The sequence below is a fragment of the Zeus faber genome, assembly GCF_960531495.2.
Source record: "Zeus faber genome assembly, chromosome: 5".
Lineage (NCBI taxonomy): Eukaryota > Metazoa > Chordata > Actinopteri > Zeiformes > Zeidae > Zeus > Zeus faber.
In genome coordinates, this window is record NC_137192.1 from 35,813,650 (window position 1) to 35,836,894 (window position 23,245).

Consider the following 23,245-nt stretch of genomic DNA (forward strand, 5'->3'; position numbering starts at 1 on the left):
GCTGTCAAGCTGATGGAGCTAGGATTGAATGCTCCGCTGTGCACCTGGATCCTGGACTTCCTCACAGGCCGCCCCCAGGTGGTCAAGGTGGGGAAGTACATGTCAAGCTCCCTCACCCTGAATACAGGATCCCCCCAGGGCTGCGTCCTCAGCCCCCTACTGTACTCCCTGTACACACATGACTGTGTGGCCAGGTCCAGCTCCAACACCATCATCAAGTTTGCTGACGACACCGTGGTCGTGGGCCTGATCACCGACTGCGATGAGAAGGCCTACCGCGAGGAGGTGGCTGACCTGTCACTCTGGTGCCAGGACAACAGCCTACACCTGAACGTCAGCAAAACCAAGGAGCTGATTGTGGACTTTAGGCGTGGATCACAATCGAGGACGCACGCGCCCTTGTGGATTAATGGGACTTCTGTCGATAGGGTGAGCAGCTTCAGATATCTGGGAGTCCACATCACAGAGGACTTAACATGGACTGTTCACACAGACACTCTGGTGAGAAAGGCGAGGCAGCGTCTCTACCACCTTAGGCAGCTGAGGAAATTCCGGGTCTCGTGAGGATCCTCAAGTCCTTCTACTCTGGAGCAGTGGAGAGCATCCTGACAGGCAACATCACTGCCTGGTTTGGGAACTGTACTGCCCAGGACAGGCGGGCCCTGCAGAGGGTGGTGTGTTCAGCTGAACGTACCACTGGAACTACCCTCCCCCCCTTGCAGGAGCTATACACCAGGAGGTGTAGTAGCAGAGCCCGTAGGATCATGAAGGATCCTCATCACCCCAACAACGGACTGTTTCAGCTGCTGCGGTCAGGCAAGCGCCTCCGCAGTCACGCAGCGAGAACAGAGAGACTGAGACGGAGTTTCTTCCCTCAAGCCATTAGAACTGTCAACGCTGACCTCACCAGGGGTCCTAACTGAGCCATGCACTAGGCTCCACTACCTACTGTACTGTATGTAGCATACTGTACCGCATACTGTATCACTGTTCAGGGTTGTTCGTGATGCCGTATTGCTGCGCCGTACTGTTGTATACTGTGCTGTATTATCCCAAACACTACCTCACACTATTCACATTCACATGCCACTTTAAGTCACATGCCACTTTAAATGCACATATCTGTATATACATAGGCATATTCCTTCAACCTATTCCATTTTATTTCAATTTATTTTTATTGTATTTTATTCTATATATTTTTTATCTTATTCTATAAGTATTCCACTTACTGTATTACGTTTTAGGAGTCAGTTAGTCGGTCTATTAGAAAGGAATTTTCCACTTTTTATTTTATTTTATTTTAGTACTTTTTCCTAGGACTTCTTGTGTGCTATCACCGGGTGCGTTGCATTACATTTCACTGCATATATGTATGGAAGTATGTATATGTATGTGACAAATAAAAATCTTGAATCTTGAATCTTGAAGACGGCCAAACATCTTTTAACTGTAAAATGCCGACCGACATTCACAGACAATGTGAAATATGCTTCTCTACAAATCTATAGGATCTCTTTCAATTTATTATCTGTATGTTTATCTGAGGCCAGTATAGTTCCTTGAGATATACATTTCAATAATAAATTGATAATAATAAATAAATAAATAATAAATCAATCAATCAATAAATAGACAATAGGATCATTTTGGAATTTCTCAAAGCAACAGGTTTGATTAGAGTTTGAGGTTTAAAACTGCATTTTACACTCTAGACCAGTCGGTGGCGGTAGTGTACATGAAGTTGTTGGTCAACCGCCATTAAAGGAAGAAGAAGAAGACGAAGAAGAAGAGGAAGAGGAGGAAGAGGAGGAGGAGGAGGAGGAGGAGGAACGGTGCATTGTCTGGAGGCGATGTTTGTAAGGTGCGGACGGGACGTGTGGTTGAGGAGGAAGGTTTGAATTTCTGGATATTGCTTCGCCAGTTTTTTGACTTATTAACAATTGATTAAACAACGCTGACTTTGGATTGTGGACATCTGGACTTTATAGTTCTAGGAGTGAATACTGTGGGGAACCATTTGTAGGGATACTGACTGTATAGGTCCAGAATGATATTGATCCAGTGTTCCTTCCAAACCTTGACAGGGTAGCAGAGAGGGAGTCAGATGTTAACAACAGTATGGAGTTTAGTAAGGAAGAGGGAAACTAGTGATAAGAGGAGGGGGACTGAATGGGAGGATGTGGGGAGAGGGAGTAGAGGCATGAAGGCAGCTCGTCGGAAGAGAGAAAAAGGAAAGAGCTGGTTCAGGTGGAAGGGGGAGAGAGGGTGAGGAGAAGGACCCGAAGGCAGGATTGCTTTATGTAGTGGTACGATTTGAGGGAGAGGGGGGAGAAAAGAGAAGTGGATCCGATAAAGCTAACTGAAACCATTAGAGGACAAGTTGGAGAAGTGAAGTATGCCAGAGTTTTGGGAATGGTAACTTTCTTGTAGGCTGCTATACTGAAGAGCAGATGGAGAAGGCAAAGAAAATGAGTAATGTTGGAAATGTCAAACTAGTCATAGTGGTAAGAGTGGTAACTGTAGAACGGACCTGTCGGCGTAGCGTATGGACGCAGTGCGCAGCGTGGTTTTCGCTGGCTCCACCTGCTTTGTGTTGAAGCATCCCAGACGTGTTGACATTGTCGTAGAGAGAGAAGGAATATTGAAAACAACAGCGATTTATATGTTTTCTAACACACAGTTGGATAATAATGTAAGGCGTGGCGGGGTCCGACAGACAGACATGGTGAAGGAGACGCAGACGGAATCTCTGGGGAGCTGAAGCGAGGCTACAACTACCAACCACCCCCGGGCGGAGGTGTCCAGTCGGAAAAGAACAACCTGGGCTGGCCAGCTCCCTTTTTATTTCAAACTTCTCTTGGTGGCACGGTGGTGCAGTGCATTGCACTGCTGCCTCACAGCAAGAAGGTCCTGGGTTCGATTCCCGCCTGGGGCGCTGTTGGCACCATGCTCCGGTGGGTTATCTCCCAAATAGGAGCCTTTCTGGGTGGAGTTTGCATGTTCTCCCTGTGCTCACATGGGGTTTCTTCCACCTCACGTCAGTAAGGACCCCCCCCAAAAACATGCACCCATCATGGTGTGACCAGCGATGGACACTTATCACCTGGTCCCCGGGCGCGTCCACATACGCTGCCCACTGCTCCTGGCTGTGCCCCCGGAGGAAGGACAAGCCAGGATGGGTCAACGCAGAGAAACCATTTCACCAGCACCATCAAAGCATGTGTGTGTGTGTGTGTGTGTGCAAGCATGTGTTGTAGTGTGGTGTGTTGCGTGACGAATAAAGACTGTTTCTTCTTCTTCTTCTTTCTTTCAGACACCCTCTCTCCTTCCACTCGCACCCAGCGCTCTCCCCACTTCCCTCTCTCTCTCTTCTCCTTCCACATGATTCTGGACACCTCTCCTCAAATCAGATCAACTTATGCACATTACAACAATGAACTTGAACCCCCCACCCAGTCACACAGTAACAGTGTGTTCTTTGTACAGGTACTCCTCACTTAACAACCTCCCTGTTTAATGACCGTTTGGACTTACGACCAGCTCTCTGGCAAATCGCTATTGTATTGAGTACAATACCGCGCTGTGCGTGCACGGCATCTCAGCATCAAGCATCTCATCACCCTTTATATACTATATATTCTATATAAACATTATATACACTATTCTATATATAAATTAGATAGTAAATATAACGGTATATATATATATATATATATATATATATATATATACACTATACACTATATATACAATATACACTGTATACATCTCATACATCTCATCACCATTCTCAGTCTGTCAGTATTCACTACACTAGCGTTCTCAATGGCCACGCCCCCTTACCCTGAAATAACACCTTATACCAGCCACGCCTCCTTACCATGAATAACACGAGTCCTCGCTTATAAACCAATTCACTTAACATCCTGGTTGTAGGAACGGAACTCGGTCATTAAGTGAGGAGTACCCATATTTAAAACAGGTCTTGATCAATAAGCGAATCCAACGGCAGCTCTAGTCTCTGGTACAATGTAGGCTTATATAAAACACATTAAATTGATTTCACTGTTTACTACAACATATCTATGTGGTTTTATGTTGTCTTCCTATGGAAAAGGCTGCGTAGCGAGGACAAAAGACCTCTCACGCAAAAATAGAAAAATGCTGTGCGGCGAACGTGGCCGGTGGAGCACCAGCAGTGGATAAAAATGGATTTAATAGGAAGCAGCACTTACTGAATGCCGTGTTGGTATGTCTGTATGAAGGAACTAGTGGAGAACCTGAGGATCTGGAAAAGTTCAGTGAAAAGTGCCCAAAGAATGACAAGGGGAGCTGAGAAAATGAGACGGAAACCATTTTGGTGGAGTTTTACTAAAATGAGTGTTACTTAGTGTATACTGTTGAGCTGTATACCATCTTGATGGCTTCAGAATGGGTTGAACAAAACAATTCAACAATGTCTTAATCTGTAGTGACTCTGCTCTGGACAGTCTCAAGGCAGGAACGTCCAATAGTCACCAGGAATTTCTTTACCAAAAAATATCAATACACGTAAGAATAAGGAAACAAGGCATGGAGTTCATATTCATCTGTGTTCCTGCTCACACAGGCATTCTGGGTAATGAGAGAGTAGACAAACTAACCAAGCAAGCTGTTAAAAAAGAAAACATAGACACACGTATATCAGAAGGAAAGGGCGTGGCATGGAAGGAAATCAATAAAGACCTACAGACATTAAATTCAAAATAGAGTTGCTGTGAGAAGTAGGAAAGAATCCATCTATTCACCCATCTCTCTCTATCCACCTATCTACCCGTCCGTCCGTCCGTCCACCCATCCATCAGTCTGTCTATCTATCAGTATATTGGAAGTGGACAAGGCAGAAGATGCTTGGTCAGCTTCCTAATGAGGACAGGACGGATGAGGAAATTCGGACACATTGGACATTGTAGGAGTTAACTCCAGAAGATGGAGGTAGTGCAACATTTAGGATGACCTTAGTGTATACTTGTTTTTTATGGAAACTTTGGCATGTGCATGTGTCGCAGTCTCTACGGAGTGAGGGTCTTTTTCCATCTTTCTTTATGTTTAAATTATATTTTGGTGACGGGTATTGTTTTCTATTAGTGGTGGTGTGTGGACACAGCGGGTGGGGGTGTCGCGTTCACCAGGTTGACACGGAAGCAGGGCCTTAAGATTTTCGCCACCGTCATGCAGATAAGAAAGAGACATTTCAATAGGATAAAAAGAGATCTACACAACACGTGCCGGAGAAAAAGTAAAAAAGTGAAAACAAAGTTGAAAAGTGTAAACGAACACAATACACGGACAGAGCTCCTGGATTTGATTTTGCCGTGATATGAGTTGAGCATATTTTTATGCTAAATGCAATAATATTTGACAATATTTGTCATTGTTATGGGTTGTTAATTGATTTCCAATAAACACACTTTTGCATAAAGTAGCATATTTGTCCACTCCTATGTTGATGAGAGTATTAAACACTTGGAAAATATCCCTTTATGCAACATTTTGAGCAGATAGAAAATGTTAGCAAGATTAATTTGAGATTAACTACGCACAATAATGCGATTAAGTATTTTAATCGATTGACAGCCCTTCTATCTATACACCTGTCTGTCTGTCTATCTTTGATGGACATTTTACTGGTGTTCTTCACTACCCTGTTCTATATAAAAGATTATCTAATTGAAGATATTTGAGGCTGATCCAGCAACCGAAAGCGAGGCGTATGGTAAAGTAATAACTGCCTCTCCAAGGAACGCCAAAGAACGGCAAAAGTGGGGACGGAGGGATGGTGGGGGAGGGATCGAGGAGGGATGGAGGGATGGTGGAGGAGGAATGAAGGAGGGATGGAAGGACAGAACTTTTAAGGCATTGGCTATGTCTGCTTTCCCAGCACAGTGCCATGGCCGGCGAGACGGATGAATGAAATGGTCTGGTCTACTGCGAGGAAAAGCATGGACTCTAACTGGGAATGAGGCTGGTAATGCTAGAAGTGCCGTACCGTTTGGGGTAAGAGGTCAAGAGGGATAGAATAGTGATGGAGGGAGGGTGGAGGAGGGATGGAGGGATGACGATGAGGTGCTGACAGGGAGACCAATGTGATTGGGTCTGTCTCCCTCCATCAAAGCCAGGGATAAGTTACATGACGTAGACCAAGCAATGTTATCAAAGCAACCCCAGGCGTCCCACTTGAAGTACCACGTCAGGACCTCCGACCAGGTGGCTGGGTGGTAATCCTGGACGTTCGGAGAAAGAGATGGAACTCGGCACTATTCTTAGGCCCGTTCCAAATCCTCCTCGCCACCACAGCAGCAGTTAAGGTAGCAGAACCACCAATGTGGGTGCACGTGTCCCATTGCAAGAAAGTCCCCGAGCCTCCAGGGACTAAATAGACTGACGTCACGCTCCCAACCGGTGGTCGTCAAGTGCCAGTAACCTGACTCGAACAATGATCCCCCACCAATAGGAATAGATGGGTCATGTCTGTATAATAACCTTCCTCATCACCATTGTCCTGCTGATAACTCGACCCTGGAATACAGTCCCATGGCAGGACTTAAATATTTAACGCCCCCTTGCGCACAGCACGCAGAAGACTATGTTTGTGTCAAATCATGATTACCCCATACTTATAGGATGCATTAGTCATTATGATCTCAACTCCTCTCATGGGTTGTGCCCCAGTGGTGGAACTCCCTAGCAAACTACGTTCTGCAGAGACACTCACAACAAGAAACGCCTGAAGACCCTGCTCTTTTAGGAGTACCTGATCAAATCTTAGTTTTGACTAACTATTCTTGTTTTTGTTGAGGTTAACTAGTTTTAAATTGTTGTATTGACAATACACTAACATGAAAAAAAGAGAAAAAAGAAAATTCACTAATATAGAAAAACTAACGACAATTCTGATTCATCCAGCATCTTGCACTTATATCGGGTTGAATTTAGAAATGAGTAAGTCACTTTGGACAAAAGCATCTGATCAATGAATAAATTTAAATTATTGCATTTTCTTTAAGGTGTTTATTCCATAGAACAAAAGGAAGGAATGTGATAGATAAAGTAATTGTTGCTTTTGGACCTTTTGGTCTGAACCCATTGGAAACGCCCCTTGTAAATAAACTGAGAGGTTCCAGACTAATATGCATTTTTGAATTGGTCTGCGATGTCAGGCTAATGTTCACATACTTTGTTTTCTGGTGGGATGGTAGCTCAGGAGGTAGAGCTGGTCGTCTAGTAATCTAAAGGTTGCTGGTTGGATCCCAGGCTCCTCCTGCTAGCATGCTGTAGTGTCCTTGAGCAAGACACTTAACCCCTGATGGCTGCATCTGTTGGTGTTTGAATAATTGTAAGTCGCTTTGGATAAAAGCGTCTGCTAAATGTAATCTCTGTATCTTGTTATTCTCCAGTTTGTGTGTAGAGATAAGACAATATGTTCACAGACACCAGTACTTTTGGTTGCGAAACTAAAGCCAGGTGCAAATGATTTGAGACATCCAGAACACTCCTTTCTGTTCCCTGTTACTGCCGTTCTACTTCAGACAGTGCTTCTCTTTTCCTCTGTAACAAAACATTCATGGTGGTGAAAAACAACTGCTGGCGGTGCATGCCTTCTCTGATTTAGTTATCTTGCACCATAACATTGTGAACTGTGAAAGCACCCAAACTTTAACTTCTCAGTATTTTCAATGAACACATATCATGTATTATTGTATGAGGGACCAAACATAAAACAAGAGGTGGATAACCACGCCCCCCAAAGATCAGAACCGCAGAGCCTGAAGACAGGTCCCGCAGACAGAATCTCCGCAGATAACTACGCCACACTCTCCCGTCCGACCGAGATAAGAACCATCTGATGAAAAATCAACACTGTTCTAATTTAAGTCCTCAGTCACAGGGTGAGCCCCATCCCTTTCGGGCAGGGGCCCCCTTGGAATAGACATGGCACATCACCTGTCTGCAACGGTGAGGGCAGACTAAATATGAGTAGTTTATAGAAAATGCCCCCCCGCTTGGAGGCGTCTTCCCTCTCCCTATACTACACCGAGTTGTGTCTCATGCGCTTACTACCACTCTGGCTGTCTAGGTTATACATGTTAATTGCTAGGTTTATCAAAACCATGAACTAATATTACATTTAAGTGTCAATAATTATAATAGTTTATTGAAGAACACTCATGTTAGCAATTTAATGTCCTAAAATAAGAAGGAATGAAAACAAAAACAAGGACAGGATAATTACACCTATTTCCACTTTTATTCAAATACAAATAATTTTGCTGCCTCAACAAATACAGATACAAATACGTGTTTCTCTGCACATCCCTAGTGAGTACGCTGATGTCTCTTAAGAGATCCTGAGTGCCTGAATCCTTTCCCACACAGATCACATATGTACGGCCGTTCTCCTGTGTGAATATGCTGATGTAGTTTGAGATTTGCAGATTCCCTGAATCCTTTCCCACACAGCTGACATTTGTAAGGCCGTTCTCCTGTGTGAATACGCTGATGAACCTTGAGATTTCCGGATTGTCTGAATCCTTTCCCACACAGATGACATTTGTACGGTTGTTCCCCTGTGTGAATAAGCTGATGTTTCTTGAGATTTGCTGATTGTCTGAATCCTTTCCCACACAGCAGACATTTGTACGGCTGTTCCCCTGTGTGAATACGCTGATGTGTCTTGAGAGATCCTGATCGATTGAATCCTTTCCCACACACCTTACATTTGTACGGCCGTTCTCCTGTATGAATACGCTGATGTACCTTGAGAATTTCTGAATGTGTGAATCCTTTCCCACATAGCGAACATTTGTATGGCTGTTCTCCTGTGTGAATGCGCTGATGTGTCTTGAGATATCCTGATTGATTGAATCCTTTCCCACACACCTTACATTTGTATGGCCGTTCTCCTGTATGAATACGCTGATGTACCTTCAGATTTTCCGAAAGTGTGAATCCTTTCCCACACAGCTGACATTTGTAAGGCCGTTCTCCTGTGTGAATACGCTGATGTCTCTTGAGATATCCTGATTGATTGAATCCTTTTCCACACAGCTTACATATGTACGGCCGTTCTCCTGTGTGAATACGCTGATGTATCTTGAGATTCCCTGATCGTCTGAATCCTTTCCCACACTGTTGACAGTGGTACAGTCCTTGGGATCCTCTGTGGATACTTCCAGTTTTGATTTGACTTGATGAAAAGTCTGTCTTGCCCAACTGGGATTCCACTCCTGGAAGGAAGGAAGGATGGATGGATGGATGGATGGATGGAAGAAAGAAATGGGAAACAAAGAAAGTCAGAAAGGTATGAATAATTTAGGATGTTAAGTAAAGCCTTGTAAAGCAACGCACCATTCATTAGTATTGTGAATGTCTGTAGTGTTTATATGCGGTAATTTTGTTTTGATTTTTCTAAAATTCTGCCATTGAGGATATTGTAACCTGGCGACATTAATCCAGTCAACAAGCGATGTAAAACTGATTAAACAGCACAAATTGGTGGGAGAAAACAATAAAACAATACCTGACTGAGGTTCTCTGGTCTCCATCCAATCTTCATCACTATCTTCAGCCTCAGTTTCAGTAGAGTCTGAAGACAGGAGCTTCTCATCACAAGTTGGTTCTGAATCAGAAGCTGGATCTAAGCTCCCAGCTGCTTCTGATATTCCACAGTCCTCTCCACCAGTTTCTGGATTCATCTGTTCAGTTGAGGTGCTGGCTAGAGGTTCTGCCTCTGTGTTCTCCTCAGTTTGGCTTTGATTAAGCTGGGAGCACAGAGTGCTCTCTTCACTCTTTACACAGACGGGAAGGCATGGGAACTTGGTCCAGAGGTCCTCCTCTTCCTCTTTAATGTGTGGAGGCTCTGGCTCCACCTTCACCAGACTGGGGCTCCACTCCTGCTGCTCAGAGGGAAGCTCCTCTTTACAGACAGAGAGCTGCTGGAGGTCTGGAGGCAACAATGAAATACAGACACACAGTCAGTGAAGAAAACTAGTATAGTGTGTCCAAGCTGAGGTGAGGGCTCTTTGACCCGGTTTATAACTGGTATTAACATGCGTCTTTGGTGATCAGATCGTAAGTGAACAGCTTTAGTGCCAGGTGTAAACGGACCCAACACGTCCTCAAAGCAGTTTGGGATCTGGTCGCTCAGACCACATTCGGAGGTGCTCTGGGTCACATATGGCCACATTCTTTTGGCAGTGTCAACCCAAATGTGTCCTGGGCCACATTGAAGGAGCGCCTACGCAACTGACGTCCTCCACGTAAGTGGACTACGTACTCATTCGTACTCATTAAAGTCTGGTTGGGAAATAGAGAAAGTTTCTCCCTTCCAGAAGTGCATGATTTATTATTTACAAATAAAGTATTTACATAAAAACAACCAGTTTTTACTAAATGACGAGCAGAGGGAGTGATCCGCGGCATGTACGATGTGCCGCTGTCTACTCCACTCCAATTCTCTTGAGTTATGTTCATGTTTTTAATTTTCCATTCAAGTTAGAAAATCAGCAGAGTAAATAAATCTGTCCAGCCTGAACCCTGCCCTGCATACAGTTCACACGGCACCAACATTTCAGTCTGTATTGTTTTGATTGTGTTTATTTGCATATAGAGCAGTGAAGTGAGATCCCATCACTCTAGACACATGTGAAGACGCATGTTAATGCCAGGTGTAAACACAGTCTTTGATCGTCACACATCCCGTTCTGCTCCATACATTTTATAAAAGCGTTACATTCTATCATATATCTGGATTCATACTGTTTATGATATAGATTTTTCTGTCCTTCTTAATTATTTATTTTTCTCCCCAAGACAGACAGACAAACAAGTAGATAGTTAAGACAGAGACAATATTCCGACTTGTTGACGACGTGAGGGATGGACATGAGTACTCGATTTGGACGTTGGTTTTTGTTCAACCTAGAGTAATCTCATTTTTACATTTTTACCAGAGGGAGCACACAATTAGGTTGTGGATAAACTATGGCATTATTTTAAATTTTATATAATCCAGTCACACACTGTTCATTCATTTTAAACACTTTATTATAAATTTAGCAATTTCATTGCGTTACTCTTTTGTTTGTAAACATCTAAGCCTACTGCAGTCAGCAATTCCGGGTTGGGGGGACTCAGGGGCTGCCCAAGATGTCCTCTTACATGGTGTAGTAAATACAATTTACTTGGGGAATGTTCAGTTAACGCTTCAAAGAATATAGAGATTACTTTATAAAATTTGAGGGATGCACAAAGCTCACCTGCCCCCCCCCCCCACCCACCTATACACCCATTGTTCAGCAGCAACCTGTGACCACAAGGACTGTGAGGAGGTCGTCACAGGAAGCAAATGAGAGTCTTCAGGGTGTTTTGAGGCCACAGACTGGGACATACTCTGTGAGTCCCATGAAGATGACATCAACTCCATGACTGACTGGAAACAGAGTACATCAACTTCTGTGTGGATAACACTGTCCCCATCAGGACAGTGCCATGCTTCCGCAATAACAAGCCCTGGATCACCAGCGACCTGAAGGAGCTGCTGAATAAGAGGAAGAGAGCCTTCAGGGAATTACTGAGGAGTGTGCAGAAGAGGAAGAGTAAGGAGGCATACAGGCAAAACAATGTGCGGGACGTGTGGTCAGCAATGAAAAAGATCCCAGGCTTCAAGGTAAAAAGGGATCAGGCTGAGGGAATCCTGGACAGAGCCAATGAGTTGAACTTGTTCTTCAACAGGTTCCCAGCTGCCTTCTCCCCTACCCCCAGCCACACAGACGCCACAACCTCCCTGCCCCCACAGCGGCTTCCCTGTCACACCTCCCCAGTGAGACCACAGAATCATGCTGTGTCTCCACTCAACCCCCAAACCCCACCATGGACTTCAATATAGCCCCATCAACACCTCTGCCCACTTCAAGAAACAGAGACCCCCTCTACCACCCACCTGTCTGTTGCCTGTGGTCAGTTGAAGAGGCAGCTGGAGAGACTGCACCAGAACAAGGCTGCGGGTCCGAGTGGTATCAGCCCCAGGGTCCTGAAGGTCTGCGAGGACCGGCTATGTAGGATTCTACAGCAACTCTTTAACCTCAGCCTGAGCCAGGGGAAGGTTCCAGTGCTGTGGAAGACATCCAGCCCTGTTCCGGTACCTAAGAAGCCTAAGAAGTCCTCTCCATCTGCCCTCAATGACTACAGACCAGTTGCCTTATCACACATCATGAAAGTCCTGTAGAGACTGATATTGGCCCATCTTACACCTCTCTGGACCCACTGCAGTCTGCCCCAAGGTCGGAGCTGAAGACGCCATCATCTACCTGCTTCAGCGAGCCCACTCTCACCTGAACAAAGCATGCAGCACTGTGAAGATCATGTTCTTTGATATCTCCAGTGTTTTCAACACGATCCAGCCTGCACTGTTGCGAGTGAAGCTCCAAGAGATGAAGGTGGAGGCCTCCACAACCTCCTGGATTATTGACGACCTGACGGACAGACCACAGTTTGTGCAGCTAAGGGGATATGTGTCTGAGCGGGTGGTTAGCAACACAGGAGCACCACAGGGGACTGTACTCTCACCTTTCCTCTTCACCCTGTATACCTCAGACTTCCAATACAACTCGGAGTACTGTCATCTGCAGAAACTTTCGGATGATTCTGCAGTTGTGGGGTGCATCACTGGTGGACCGCTTTGTGGCATGGTGTGGAAACAGCCACCTCCTCTTGAATGCAACCAAGAGGAAGGAGATGGTTGTGGATTTGAGGAGGACCAGGAATAAGCCCAACACTATTTCCACCTTGGAAGAAGAGGTGGAAGTGGTGGAGGGTTACAGCTACCTGGGCGTTCACCTGGACAACAGACCAGACTGGAAATGCAACACTGAGGCTGTCTACAGAAGGGAAAGAGCAGACTCTACTTCTTGAGGAAGCTCCGGTCCTTCAATGTGTGCCGCAACATGTTGCATATCTTCTACCAGTCTGTTGTGGCTGGTGCATTTTTCTTTGTAGTCATCTGTTGGGGCAGCAGCATTAGAGCCAGCGACTCCAAGTAACTGAACAAACTAATAAAGAAGGCTGGCTCTGTGCTGGGGGCTGCATGTAATAAAGTAGTGGCTCTTCATACAGACAGACAGACAGATAGATGTATGTAATAAAGTAGTGTCTCTTCATACAGACAGACAGACAGATAGATGTATGTAATAAAGTAGTGTCTCTTCATACAGACAGACAGACAGATAGATGTATGTAATAAAGTAGTGTCTCTTCATACAGACAGACAGACAGATAGATGTATGTAATAAAGTAGTGTCTCTTCATACAGACAGACAGACAGATAGATGTATGTAATAAAGTAGTGTCTCTTCATACAGACAGACAGACAGATAGATGTATGTAATAAAGTAGTGTCTCTTCATACAGACAGACAGACAGATAGATGTATGTAATAAAGTAGTGTCTCTTCATACAGACAGACAGACAGATAGATGTATGTAATAAAGTAGTGTCTCTTCATACAGACAGACAGATAGATGTATGTCATAAAGTAGTGTCTCTTCATACAGACAGACAGACAGATAGATGTATGTAATAAAGTAGTGTCTCTTCATACAGACAGACAGACAGACAGATAGATGTATGTAATAAAGTAGTGTCTCTTCATACAGACAGACAGACAGATAGATGTATGTCATGAAGTAGTGTCTCTTCATACAGACAGACAGACAGATAGATGTATGTCATAAAGTAGTGTCTCTTTATACAGACAGACAGACAGATAGATGTATGTCATAAAGTAGTGTCTCTTCATACAGACAGACAGATAGATGTATGTAATAAAGTAGTGTCTCTTCATACAGACAGACAGACAGATAGATGTATGTCATAAAGTAGTGTCTCTTCATACAGACAGACAGATAGATGTATGTCATAAAGTAGTGTCTCTTCATTCATACAGACAGACAGATAGATGTATGTAATAAAGTAGTGTCTCTTCATACAGACAGACAGACAGATAGATGTAGGTAATAAAGTAGTGTCTCTTCATACAGACAGACAGACAGATAGATGTATGTAATAAAGTAGTGTCTCTTCATACAGACAGACAGACCGATAGATGTAGGTAATAAAGTAGTGTCTCTTCATACAGACAGACAGACAGATAGATGTATGTCATAAAGTAGTGTCTCTTCATACAGACAGACAGACAGATAGATGTATGTCATAAAGTAGTGTCTCTTCATACAGACAGACAGACAGACAGATAGATGTATGTCATAAAGTAGTGTCTCTTCATACAGACAGACAGACAGATAGATGTATGTCATAAAGTAGTGTCTCTTCATACAGACAGACAGACAGATAGATGTATGTCATAAAGTAGTGTCTCTTCATACAGACAGACAGACAGATAGATGTATGTCATAAAGTAGTGTCTCTTCATACAGACCTGCTCTGTGTAGCTTGACTTCAGGTGTCAGTATTAAATACAGTAGTTTGTTCAGCCTGCAGAGCTCCTGGTTCGAGCGCCCCAGTCTGTTCTCACAATCCACCACAGATTCTTCTAAATGTCTGACAATGTCTTTGTCTGCTGCTGCCAGTTTCTCGCTCAATAAAACTCTCACTTCTTTAGCTACTTTTACCTTTTCACAGACAAATAAAACCTCTTCAAGCGCAGCAACGATTCTCTCTTGTACACAAACAGTGAAAAGGGGGAGTCGCTCGGCCATTGTTTCTTCTTCTTCTTCTTCTTCTGCTTCTGTTAATGGTGGTTGACCAACAACTTCATGGTAAACTACCGCCACCTTCTGGTCTGGAGTGTAAGATGCAGTTTTAAACCTCAAACTCTAATCAAAACTGCTCCTCTCGTCTATTTTGCAGAAAGTCATATCTCAAGGAGCTTTACTGGCCTCAGATAAAGATACAGATAATAAATTGAAAGAGATTGTAACAAATAGCGGCACAGTATCCAAACTTTACAGACTTATATCTCTCTCCTCCTGTCATGGCATGGATAAAGTTCAATGACGCTGGGAAGGAGATTTGGGAAAACACTTACCAATCGAACAATGGGACACATACAAATGACCTATCAAAATGGCTTCCATATAAACATATGCAGATGAAGATTTTATACCCAATATATATAAGTGCACAGAAGCTGAATCAAATTAATCCAAATATATCTGACCTATGTGGGCATGGCCGTGTAGAGAGAGGATGTTTAATACATATGTTATGACACTGCCCAGAGATGGGAGCATTTTGGGAAGGAGTCCAAAATATGTTGTGTTTCATATTTCATGTGGATGTATCCCTATGCCCAGAGGTGTGTTTGTTGGGAGTTAAAGTGGATGGATTGAAAAGTGCAGTAACACAAGGCCTGATAATTTTGGCATTCATTTCTGTAAAAAGGATCATTCTTGGATCAAGGATCAATTGCCAACAGCACACATTGGGCACTGGCGTTTTCTAGGGATGCGGGTCGCTGGTGGGTTGGTGTGGGGGCATGGTTGGCAGGGGGATGGCCGGTAGCCCTTGGGGGATAGCTTGTTTTATGGGTTGTGGGTTGGGGTATAGGGGACGGCTGTTGGTCTTCGCTTACATCCGGATTCCCTGTGCTGAGCAGACTCGGCTACGTGGATGGGTGCTCAGGTCTCGCAACCAGATGGGGCGTGTGGTCGGCTGCGGTGGAGCCCACCTCGCTCTTGCACAGGTTGAGAATTTGAACTTCACTTGCAGACTGTGTCCTCGATGCAATGGCATACAAATACTCCATGTTGTATGCCCAGCATGCTGACAGTACACGTAAAAAAAAAAGTATCATCCTTATGAATTGGAAAGAAGGGAAATCAAATCGTTTTTCTTTGAATGACCGGCTAAAGGACTTTATGGAAGTGATAATGATGGAATGTGCAGCCTCAGCCCTGCAGGGGCTTTATAGAGATAATGGCATAGATCTGACACTTGTAAAAGATGATAGAAATAAGAGACGTTTAGTTGAACTGATGTGTTTTGACTGTTCAACCTTGTGGCGGACCAAGGGGAGTGGTCAAACACCGGCTGCAGACATCAGCACGGCTGCCTTGAATCAGCGCCCACGTGGTGCTGATTGATCCGACTCGGGGCAGGGAGCTTTCTTCATGTTTGTCAGTCTTGCAGAGGGGATCGGTGCTCGGGCTCGTCAGCCGACCAGGAGCCAGTTCAGAACGCCATTCCTCCTGCGCCCGAAACTATCATTATCATAATATCATCATCATCATCATTATTTATTATTGACATTTGTGGCCAGCAAGCCATTTGTTTATCCCTTTGATAAAAACTCTCTCACAATGTTGGCGAACCATGGCAAAACCACTCTCTAAACCCCTTCCCGTGGGCAGAGACTCCCACAAGTGACACCTGAACAGGGACTCGGGAGGGGCAGGGCGCCGAGTGGAAGTTGCCCTGGCGCCGATCCGCTGCCTGCCAAAACGCCTCACAGACCTGGAGGAGAAGTGGGACTTCCCCCGTTGCCAGCTGGAGCACGTCATCACCAGTGTGAGCTCCCAGGAGCTCAACGCAACAGACGGCTGGCCTGCTGCCGCCACTCAGGAGCCGGCCAGAGGACCAGACCTGCGTCAGACTTGCGTCCAACCCAAAACCCCCAAGGTGTTAGTGTTGCTCCCTACGTCCAGCTCTAAATTGCTTGCCAAGTGGCAAGGGCCTTCTGTGGTCATATGGCGGGTTGGTGAGGTTGATTATGAGGTCGAACAGTCTGACAGGCAGGGGACGACATAGAATTATCACCTAAACCTCTTAGAAGAATGGAGGGAAGGGGCGTCCGTGGGTCTGGTCACACCGGTCATTGACTGGGATGAGTTGGGGCCGGAGGTTCAAAAGGCGGCCGATCATACCGTGGCCCTTTTAAATGACCATCTCTCTCCGTCCCAGAGGGTGGACTTTGCTGCACTTCAGCGTTGCTGCTCTGATGATTTTGCCCCCCTGCCAGGCCTCACGTCCCTCATACACCACCATGTGAAGACGATTTGGGGGGTGAAGGTGCACTCTTGGCCAAATCACCTCCCCGAACACAAACACAAGATCATGCAGGCGGAATTAGAGGCCATGCTGGACATGGGCCTAATAGAGGAGTCCACCAGTGACTGGTCTAGACTTGGTCTAGGGAGAACGCGGTGTTAAAGTTCGACCCCTTCCCGATGCCCCGGATCAATGAAACTCTCGACTGGTTAGTTACGGCCTGTTTTTTCACCTTTCAACCTGTGCTGTCAGCATGCTGGCCATACAACACAGTATTTGTATGCCATTGCATTCAGGACAAAGTTAGTCTGCAAGTGGAGTTCAAGTTCTCAACCTGCAATGCAACGCTTTATTAATTCTTAAATCATCAAGAACGGCTGCAATAACTCTGTCCTGGACAACCTATAGGATGACAACAGCAAAGTTTTTTGTTATACAGAGCCGCCACCAATCCCGCTCTTTGGAGAACTATTTTACCATGTTTGGGTCTATAAACAACTAATCACTACTCCAAGAGGGGGAGATTCACCATGGGTAAGACAATTCACATAGAACCAAACAACATTTACACGGAAACATGAACATCGGATAACAAAATGTATTGAAAAACAGAGTTAATCAGGTCCAGGAAAACTGGAACAGCAATTGAGCACATGGCCTCTTCCTGTCATAGTTATGGCAGTAAATGAGTGAGGAAAAGGAGAGGAATGCAACCAGGAGGGTGCGGGGGTGCGTGCGCCTGTGATGAGAACGCCTGTATGTGTGTGTGCACAGGACTTATAGTGCTGCGTCGGACTTAATTGATTCTGGTCTATGAGGTCAGTATTGTGTCATGGCGCCTCCAAGAAGCAAACAGGGCCCAGAAAGGGCCCTGCAGACACAGAATTACCCCTGGGCCCCCAGAGAAGCCGGAAGCCCGCAGAGAAACCCCCATGGCTGGCGCCGAGGATCATAACCCAGTCCCAGGAAACACAAGGAGACCCCGCACCCCGGGGCACACACATACAACCCATCCCCAAGTGCAGACAAGACATAGCCGTAGGTGCAGAACCTGGGCCGTGGGCGCCAGGCACGGATTGCAGGCCCGGAGCCAGGCCCCATGCCAAGAGACCGACACCCCACCTGAACCGCCTGCCAGCGGGACCCCCATGCCCATCGACATCCTGCACAATGGCGAATTCTACTCCTTCTTCATGTAGATAAACATGTCCCACTAATGTACACAACTAAGTAAATGATACATTGCCGTTTCCAGGTCACAGCCTCCTTCAGTGTTTGTTCATCATGAACAGTGATCTATTTAAAACAGTGTGACCTCATCTTACCTTGCTATCACACTTTACACTTTATTTCTGTTTCCACCTCCCACCGCGATGTCCCAACTGTTGAATTCATTTGAAACATGTGTCACTACTTACTCTCTGTACACCATATTTCCTGACATTTCTTCTTAATGTGTTTTGTAATCATGCCTGTGGTAGAATGTAATTAATTATTTAATAAATTATTGCTTAATTTATATTTGATTCATTCATTTAATTATGTACTAAATTTCATGTATTTGTTTTTTATTTTATTATTGTTTTATTATTTGGCAATTCACTAATGCTAAGTGTCAAAAAACAAAAAGTTAGTTTGCTTTCCAGTTAGTTTTCCCTGGATGTCCCTGTGGCCACCCATGAGGAGACACCCTGTTTGGGTCTGAGCCCCCTGCCCGATACCTTTGTTGTTGGGCATCTTCCCCCCAAGACCTTTGTCTGACCAAAGACCCCCCACCTTCCTTGGGACATTCATTACAACTTTTATCTTACCAGACTCCTGCTGTTTCGCCACCTATCACGTCAGAGACACTTTCAAGATCTTTTGTTTGCATAGCGTTTCCCCGATACGGGGACTACCCTTTGTCCTGAAACCCCAAAGGGACGAAACATGAAACTGCGGGCGGATAACCACGCACTCCACAGAAGAGAACCGCAGAGCCTGAAGACAGGTCCCGGAGACAGAATCTCCGCAGATAACCACGGCCCACTCTCCCGTCCGAGCGCGATAAGAACTGTTTGATGAAATATCAACACTGTTCTAACTTAAGTCCTCAGTCACAGGGTGAGCCCTGTCACTCTCGAGCAGGGGCCCCCTTGGGCAAGACAGGCACATCAACTGTCTGCGGCGGTGAGAACAGACAACAATTAGGAGTAGTTTATGGGAAATGCCCACCACTTGGTGTGTGGTATCGGGAGAGGGAAGACACCTTCTCCCTATACCATACCGAGTGGCATTTCAGGTGCTAACTGCCACTCTGGCTGTCTAGATTATACATGTCTATTGCTGGAAAACCATTAACTAATATTACATTTAAAATTTGTTGAAAATTACTACAATAGTTTATTACAGAACACTCATGTTAACAATTTAATATCCTTAAATAAGAAGTGTAATAAAAACAAAGACAGGATTATTACACCAATTTCCACTTTTATTTGAATACAATTACAAATAATTTTGCTGCCTCAAACAAATAAAGATACAAATACAAATAATGGGTTCCCTGCACATCCCTAGTGAGTACGCTGATGTGTCTTAAGAGATCCTGAGTGCCTGAATCCTTTGCCACACAGCTGACATTTGTAAGGTCGTTCTCCTGTGTGAATACGCTCATGTTCCTTGAGAGATCCTGATCGACTGAATCCTTTCCCACACACCTTACATTTGTAAGGCCGTTCTCCTGTATGAATTTGCTGATGTGCCTTGAGATGTCCTGATTGTTTGAATCCTTTCCCACACAGCTGACATTTGTACGGCTGTTCTCCTGTGTGAATACGTTGATGTTTCTTGAGATTTCCTGAGTGATTGAATCCTTTCCCACATAGATCACATTTGTATAGCCGTTCTCCTGTGTGAATACACTGATGTTCCTTGAGAAACTCTGAATGTGTGAATCCTTTCCCACACAGCTGACATTTGTAAGGCTGTTCTCCTGTGTGAATACGCTGATGTGTTTTGAGATATCCTGATTGATTGAATCTTTTCCCACACAGCTGACATTTGTAAGGCTGTTCTCCTGTGTGAATACGTTGATGTTTCTTGAGATTTCCTGATTGATTGAATCCTTTTCCACACACCATACATTTGTGAGGCCGTTCTCCTGTATGAATAAGCTGATGTGCCTTAAGATTTTCCGAGAGAGTGAATCTTTTCCCACATAGCTGACATTTGTACAGCCGTTCCCCTGTATGACTACGCTGATGTCTCTTGAGATATCCTGATTGCCTGAATCCTTTTCCGCACAGATAACATATGTACGGCCGTTCATCTGTGTGAATACGCTGATGTTCCTTGAGAGATCCAGATTTATTGAATCCTTTCCCGCACAGATAACATATGAACGGCCGTTCACTTGAGTGAATACGCTGATGTTCCTTGAGAGAACCCGAGTGATTGAATCCTTTTCCACACAGCTGACATTTGTAAGGCCGTTCACTTGTGTGAATACGCTTATGTTTCTTGAGAGATCCTGAGTCCCTGAATCCTTTCCCACACAGCTGACATTTGTACGGCTGTTCTCCTGTGTGAATACGCTGATGTAACTTCAGATTTGCTGATTGTATAAATCCTTTTCCACACAGTTGACATTTGTAAGGCCGTTCTCCTGTGTGAATACGCTGATGTTTTTTGAGACTTCCTGACTGTCTGAATCCTTTCCCACACAGATGACATTTGTATGGCCTTTCTCCTGTGTGAATACGCTGATGTTTCTTGAGATTTGTCGAATGCGTGAATCCTTTTCCACACAGCTGACATTTGTACGGCCGTTCTCCTGTGTGAATACGCTGATGTGTCTTGAGACATCCTGATCGACTGAATCCTTTTCCACACAGCTGGCATTTGTAAGGCCGGTCAACTGTGTGAATACGCTGATGTACCTTGAGATTTCCTGATTGTCTGAATCTTTTCCCACATAGCTGACATTTGTACGGCTGTTCTCCTGTGTGGATACGTTGATGTGTCTTTAGATTTGCTGATCGTCTGAATCCTTTCCCACACTGTTGACAGTGATACAGTCCATCAGATCCTGCGAGAATACTTCCATGAACTTTGATTTCACTTGATGAAAAGTCTGTCTTGTCCAACTGGAATTCCACTCCTGGAAGAAAGAAAGAAAGAAAGAAAGAAAGTGTAGTGTTTATATGCAGTAATTAGGGTCCTCGCCTACAGAATGTAGGAGGAGGAACCTATTGTTATTGCTCTGTTTATTCATCTTCTTGTTCTTCAGCCAAATTTAATCTGCTTTTTGGGGGCCTTAAGAAACTCGGAAACTCACAAAACTTTGCACACACGTTAGTCGCGGTCCCTTGATCGATATTATATGGCAAAACGGCGGACCACGCCCTCTTGAAAATTAAAAAAAAAAATTCGAAAATGTTCACTTTTTAACACGAAAACTTGCAAAATTTGGGAAACTTATGTAACATTTCTAGACTTAAAAAAAATATGTTGCCGCCATGACCAACACCCAACAAGAAGTTGGCCATATTGGATTAAATGTGTAATTTTAGTCACATGTTGCTAATTTTCATGGTTTGTACTTATGCGTGCTCCTCCTAGGCGATTTAGCGGATCGACTTCAAACTTGTTGAGACTCTTAACGACAACTTCACAATTAAAAGTTATTCAGATATTTTGTTTTTCATCACACAATGTGGCTGTGGCAATGCGTGGAATTTCACGTTCCAAAAAACGCTCTGTTTACCTGACTTTTGGAGCCTTAAGAAACTCCAAAACTCACAAAACTTTGCACATTCATCCGACCAGGTGTGTCATTCGATATTCTATGGGTCCTGTGCATGGGGGTGTCAAAAATGGCTGCTTACGCCCCCCAGAAAATTAAAAGGAAATCAAAACTATTTGCTATTTTCCACGAAAACTCACGAAATTCGGTACACATATGGAACATCATCATCAACATCATTAAACTTGAAAAAATATATATATTGCCGCCCTGACTGAAACCCAACAGAAAGTCACCGATATTGGATTAAAGGTGCCATTTTCACTTTTTGTCATTTTTATGCTTCGTACTTTCCCAGACTCCTCCTAGTTGATATTTCGGGTCCCACCGACACTTGCACTTTGAGGACCCGGTCATCGCTGCTTACAGCTTTAATTTTGTTTTATTATTCTTAAATTCAGAAATATTGAGGATATTGTAACCTGCCAACATTGATGCATTAAGCAAGCCATGTAAAGATGATTAAACAGCACAAATTGGTAGGAGAAAACAATGAAACATTACCTGACTGACGTTTTCTTGTCTCCATCCAATCTTCATCACTATCTTCAGCCTCAGTTTCAGTAGAGTCTGAAGACAGGAGCTTCTCATCACAAGTGGGTTCTGAATCAGAAGCTGGATCTAAGCTCCCAGCTGCTTCTGATATTCCACAGTCCTCTCCACCAGTTTCTGGATTCATCTGTTCAGTTGAGGTGCTGGCTAGAGGTTCTGCCTCTGTATTCTCCTCAGTTTGGCTTTGATTAAGCTGGGAGGACAGAGTGCTCTCTTCACTCTTCACACAGACAGGAAGGAATGGGAACTGGGTCCAGAGGTCCTCCTCTTCCTCTTTAATGTGTGGAAGCTCTGGCTCCACCTTGACCAGACTGGGGCTCCACTCCTGCAGCTCAGAGGGAAGCTCCTCTTTACAGACAGAGAGCTGCTGGAGGTCTGGAGGCAACACTGAAATACAGACACAGTCAGTGAAGAAAACTAGGATAGTGTGTCCAAGCTGAGGTGAGAGGGCTCTTTCATAGTCACACAAAAATGTATTGTGTAGTGTTCTACAGGTTGTCGCCATGTGCTTTAGAAGCATGTAGTCTATGGGAAAGAGTTGGGACAAAACAAATCATTTATACAAAGCACCAACTGAGTCATATGATGTGACAAGATGTGTGAAACCTTTAGATTGACTCATTCGCTTATATCAAAGGGTAGGTTAGGGTAGGGTAGGGTTAGGGTGCGTACCTTTTTCAATATTTTTAATTTCTATGTTCTATTTTTTTCTTAATTATTTTGTTTTCTCATAATTTTAACTGTATGAGACTGACCTGCACAGCAGCATATTTTAAAGTCTGCAGCCCAGTTACATATACAGCAAAACACGTGAATTAGTTGAGGACATGAAATTTGAATTATTTAATCGCGTAATTTGTA

General features: G+C 44.3%; 2 protein-coding genes and 1 long non-coding RNA gene across 3 annotated transcripts; 1 reads left to right on the forward strand and 2 right to left on the reverse strand.

Moving 5' to 3' along the window:
• The first annotated feature begins 1,842 nt into the window (after positions 1-1,842).
• LOC307230967 lies at positions 1,843-3,496 on the forward strand. The gene is made up of 3 exons (XR_013844180.1): positions 1,843-1,864; positions 2,684-2,957; positions 3,317-3,496. It is a non-coding gene; the product is annotated as an uncharacterized lncRNA (long non-coding RNA).
• A 4,844-nt stretch (positions 3,497-8,340) lies between these two features.
• On the reverse strand, positions 8,341-14,566 carry LOC307230457 (uncharacterized protein). The gene is made up of 3 exons (XM_080000872.1): positions 14,477-14,566; positions 9,563-9,985; positions 8,341-9,269 (listed from the first exon to the last, which is right to left on the reverse strand). Exons 2-3 carry the CDS (start codon positions 9,735-9,737, stop codon positions 8,359-8,361), a joined length of 1,086 nt encoding a protein of 361 aa, XP_079856998.1. The 5' UTR covers positions 9,738-9,985; positions 14,477-14,566; the 3' UTR covers positions 8,341-8,358.
• Positions 14,567-19,555: 4,989 nt separating this feature from the next.
• On the reverse strand, positions 19,556-22,189 carry LOC307230767 (uncharacterized protein; the record flags this gene model as incomplete). Its single annotated transcript, XM_080001203.1, has 2 exons — positions 19,556-21,028; positions 22,123-22,189. The coding sequence occupies 2 exons, from the start codon at positions 22,187-22,189 to the stop codon at positions 19,602-19,604; spliced, it is 1,494 nt and encodes a 497-aa protein (XP_079857329.1). The 3' UTR covers positions 19,556-19,601.
• Between the last annotated feature and the right edge of the window lie 1,056 nt (positions 22,190-23,245).

Coding starts and splice junctions, on each gene's coding strand:
- LOC307230457 (XM_080000872.1), bottom strand. CDS start 9,737: ATGAATCCAGAAACTGGTGGAGAGGACTGTGGAATATCAGAAGCAGCT. Junction 9,270..9,562: donor GACCAGAGAACCTCAGTCAG/GTATTGTTTTAT, acceptor CCTTCCTTCCAG/GAGTGGAATCCCAGTTGGGC.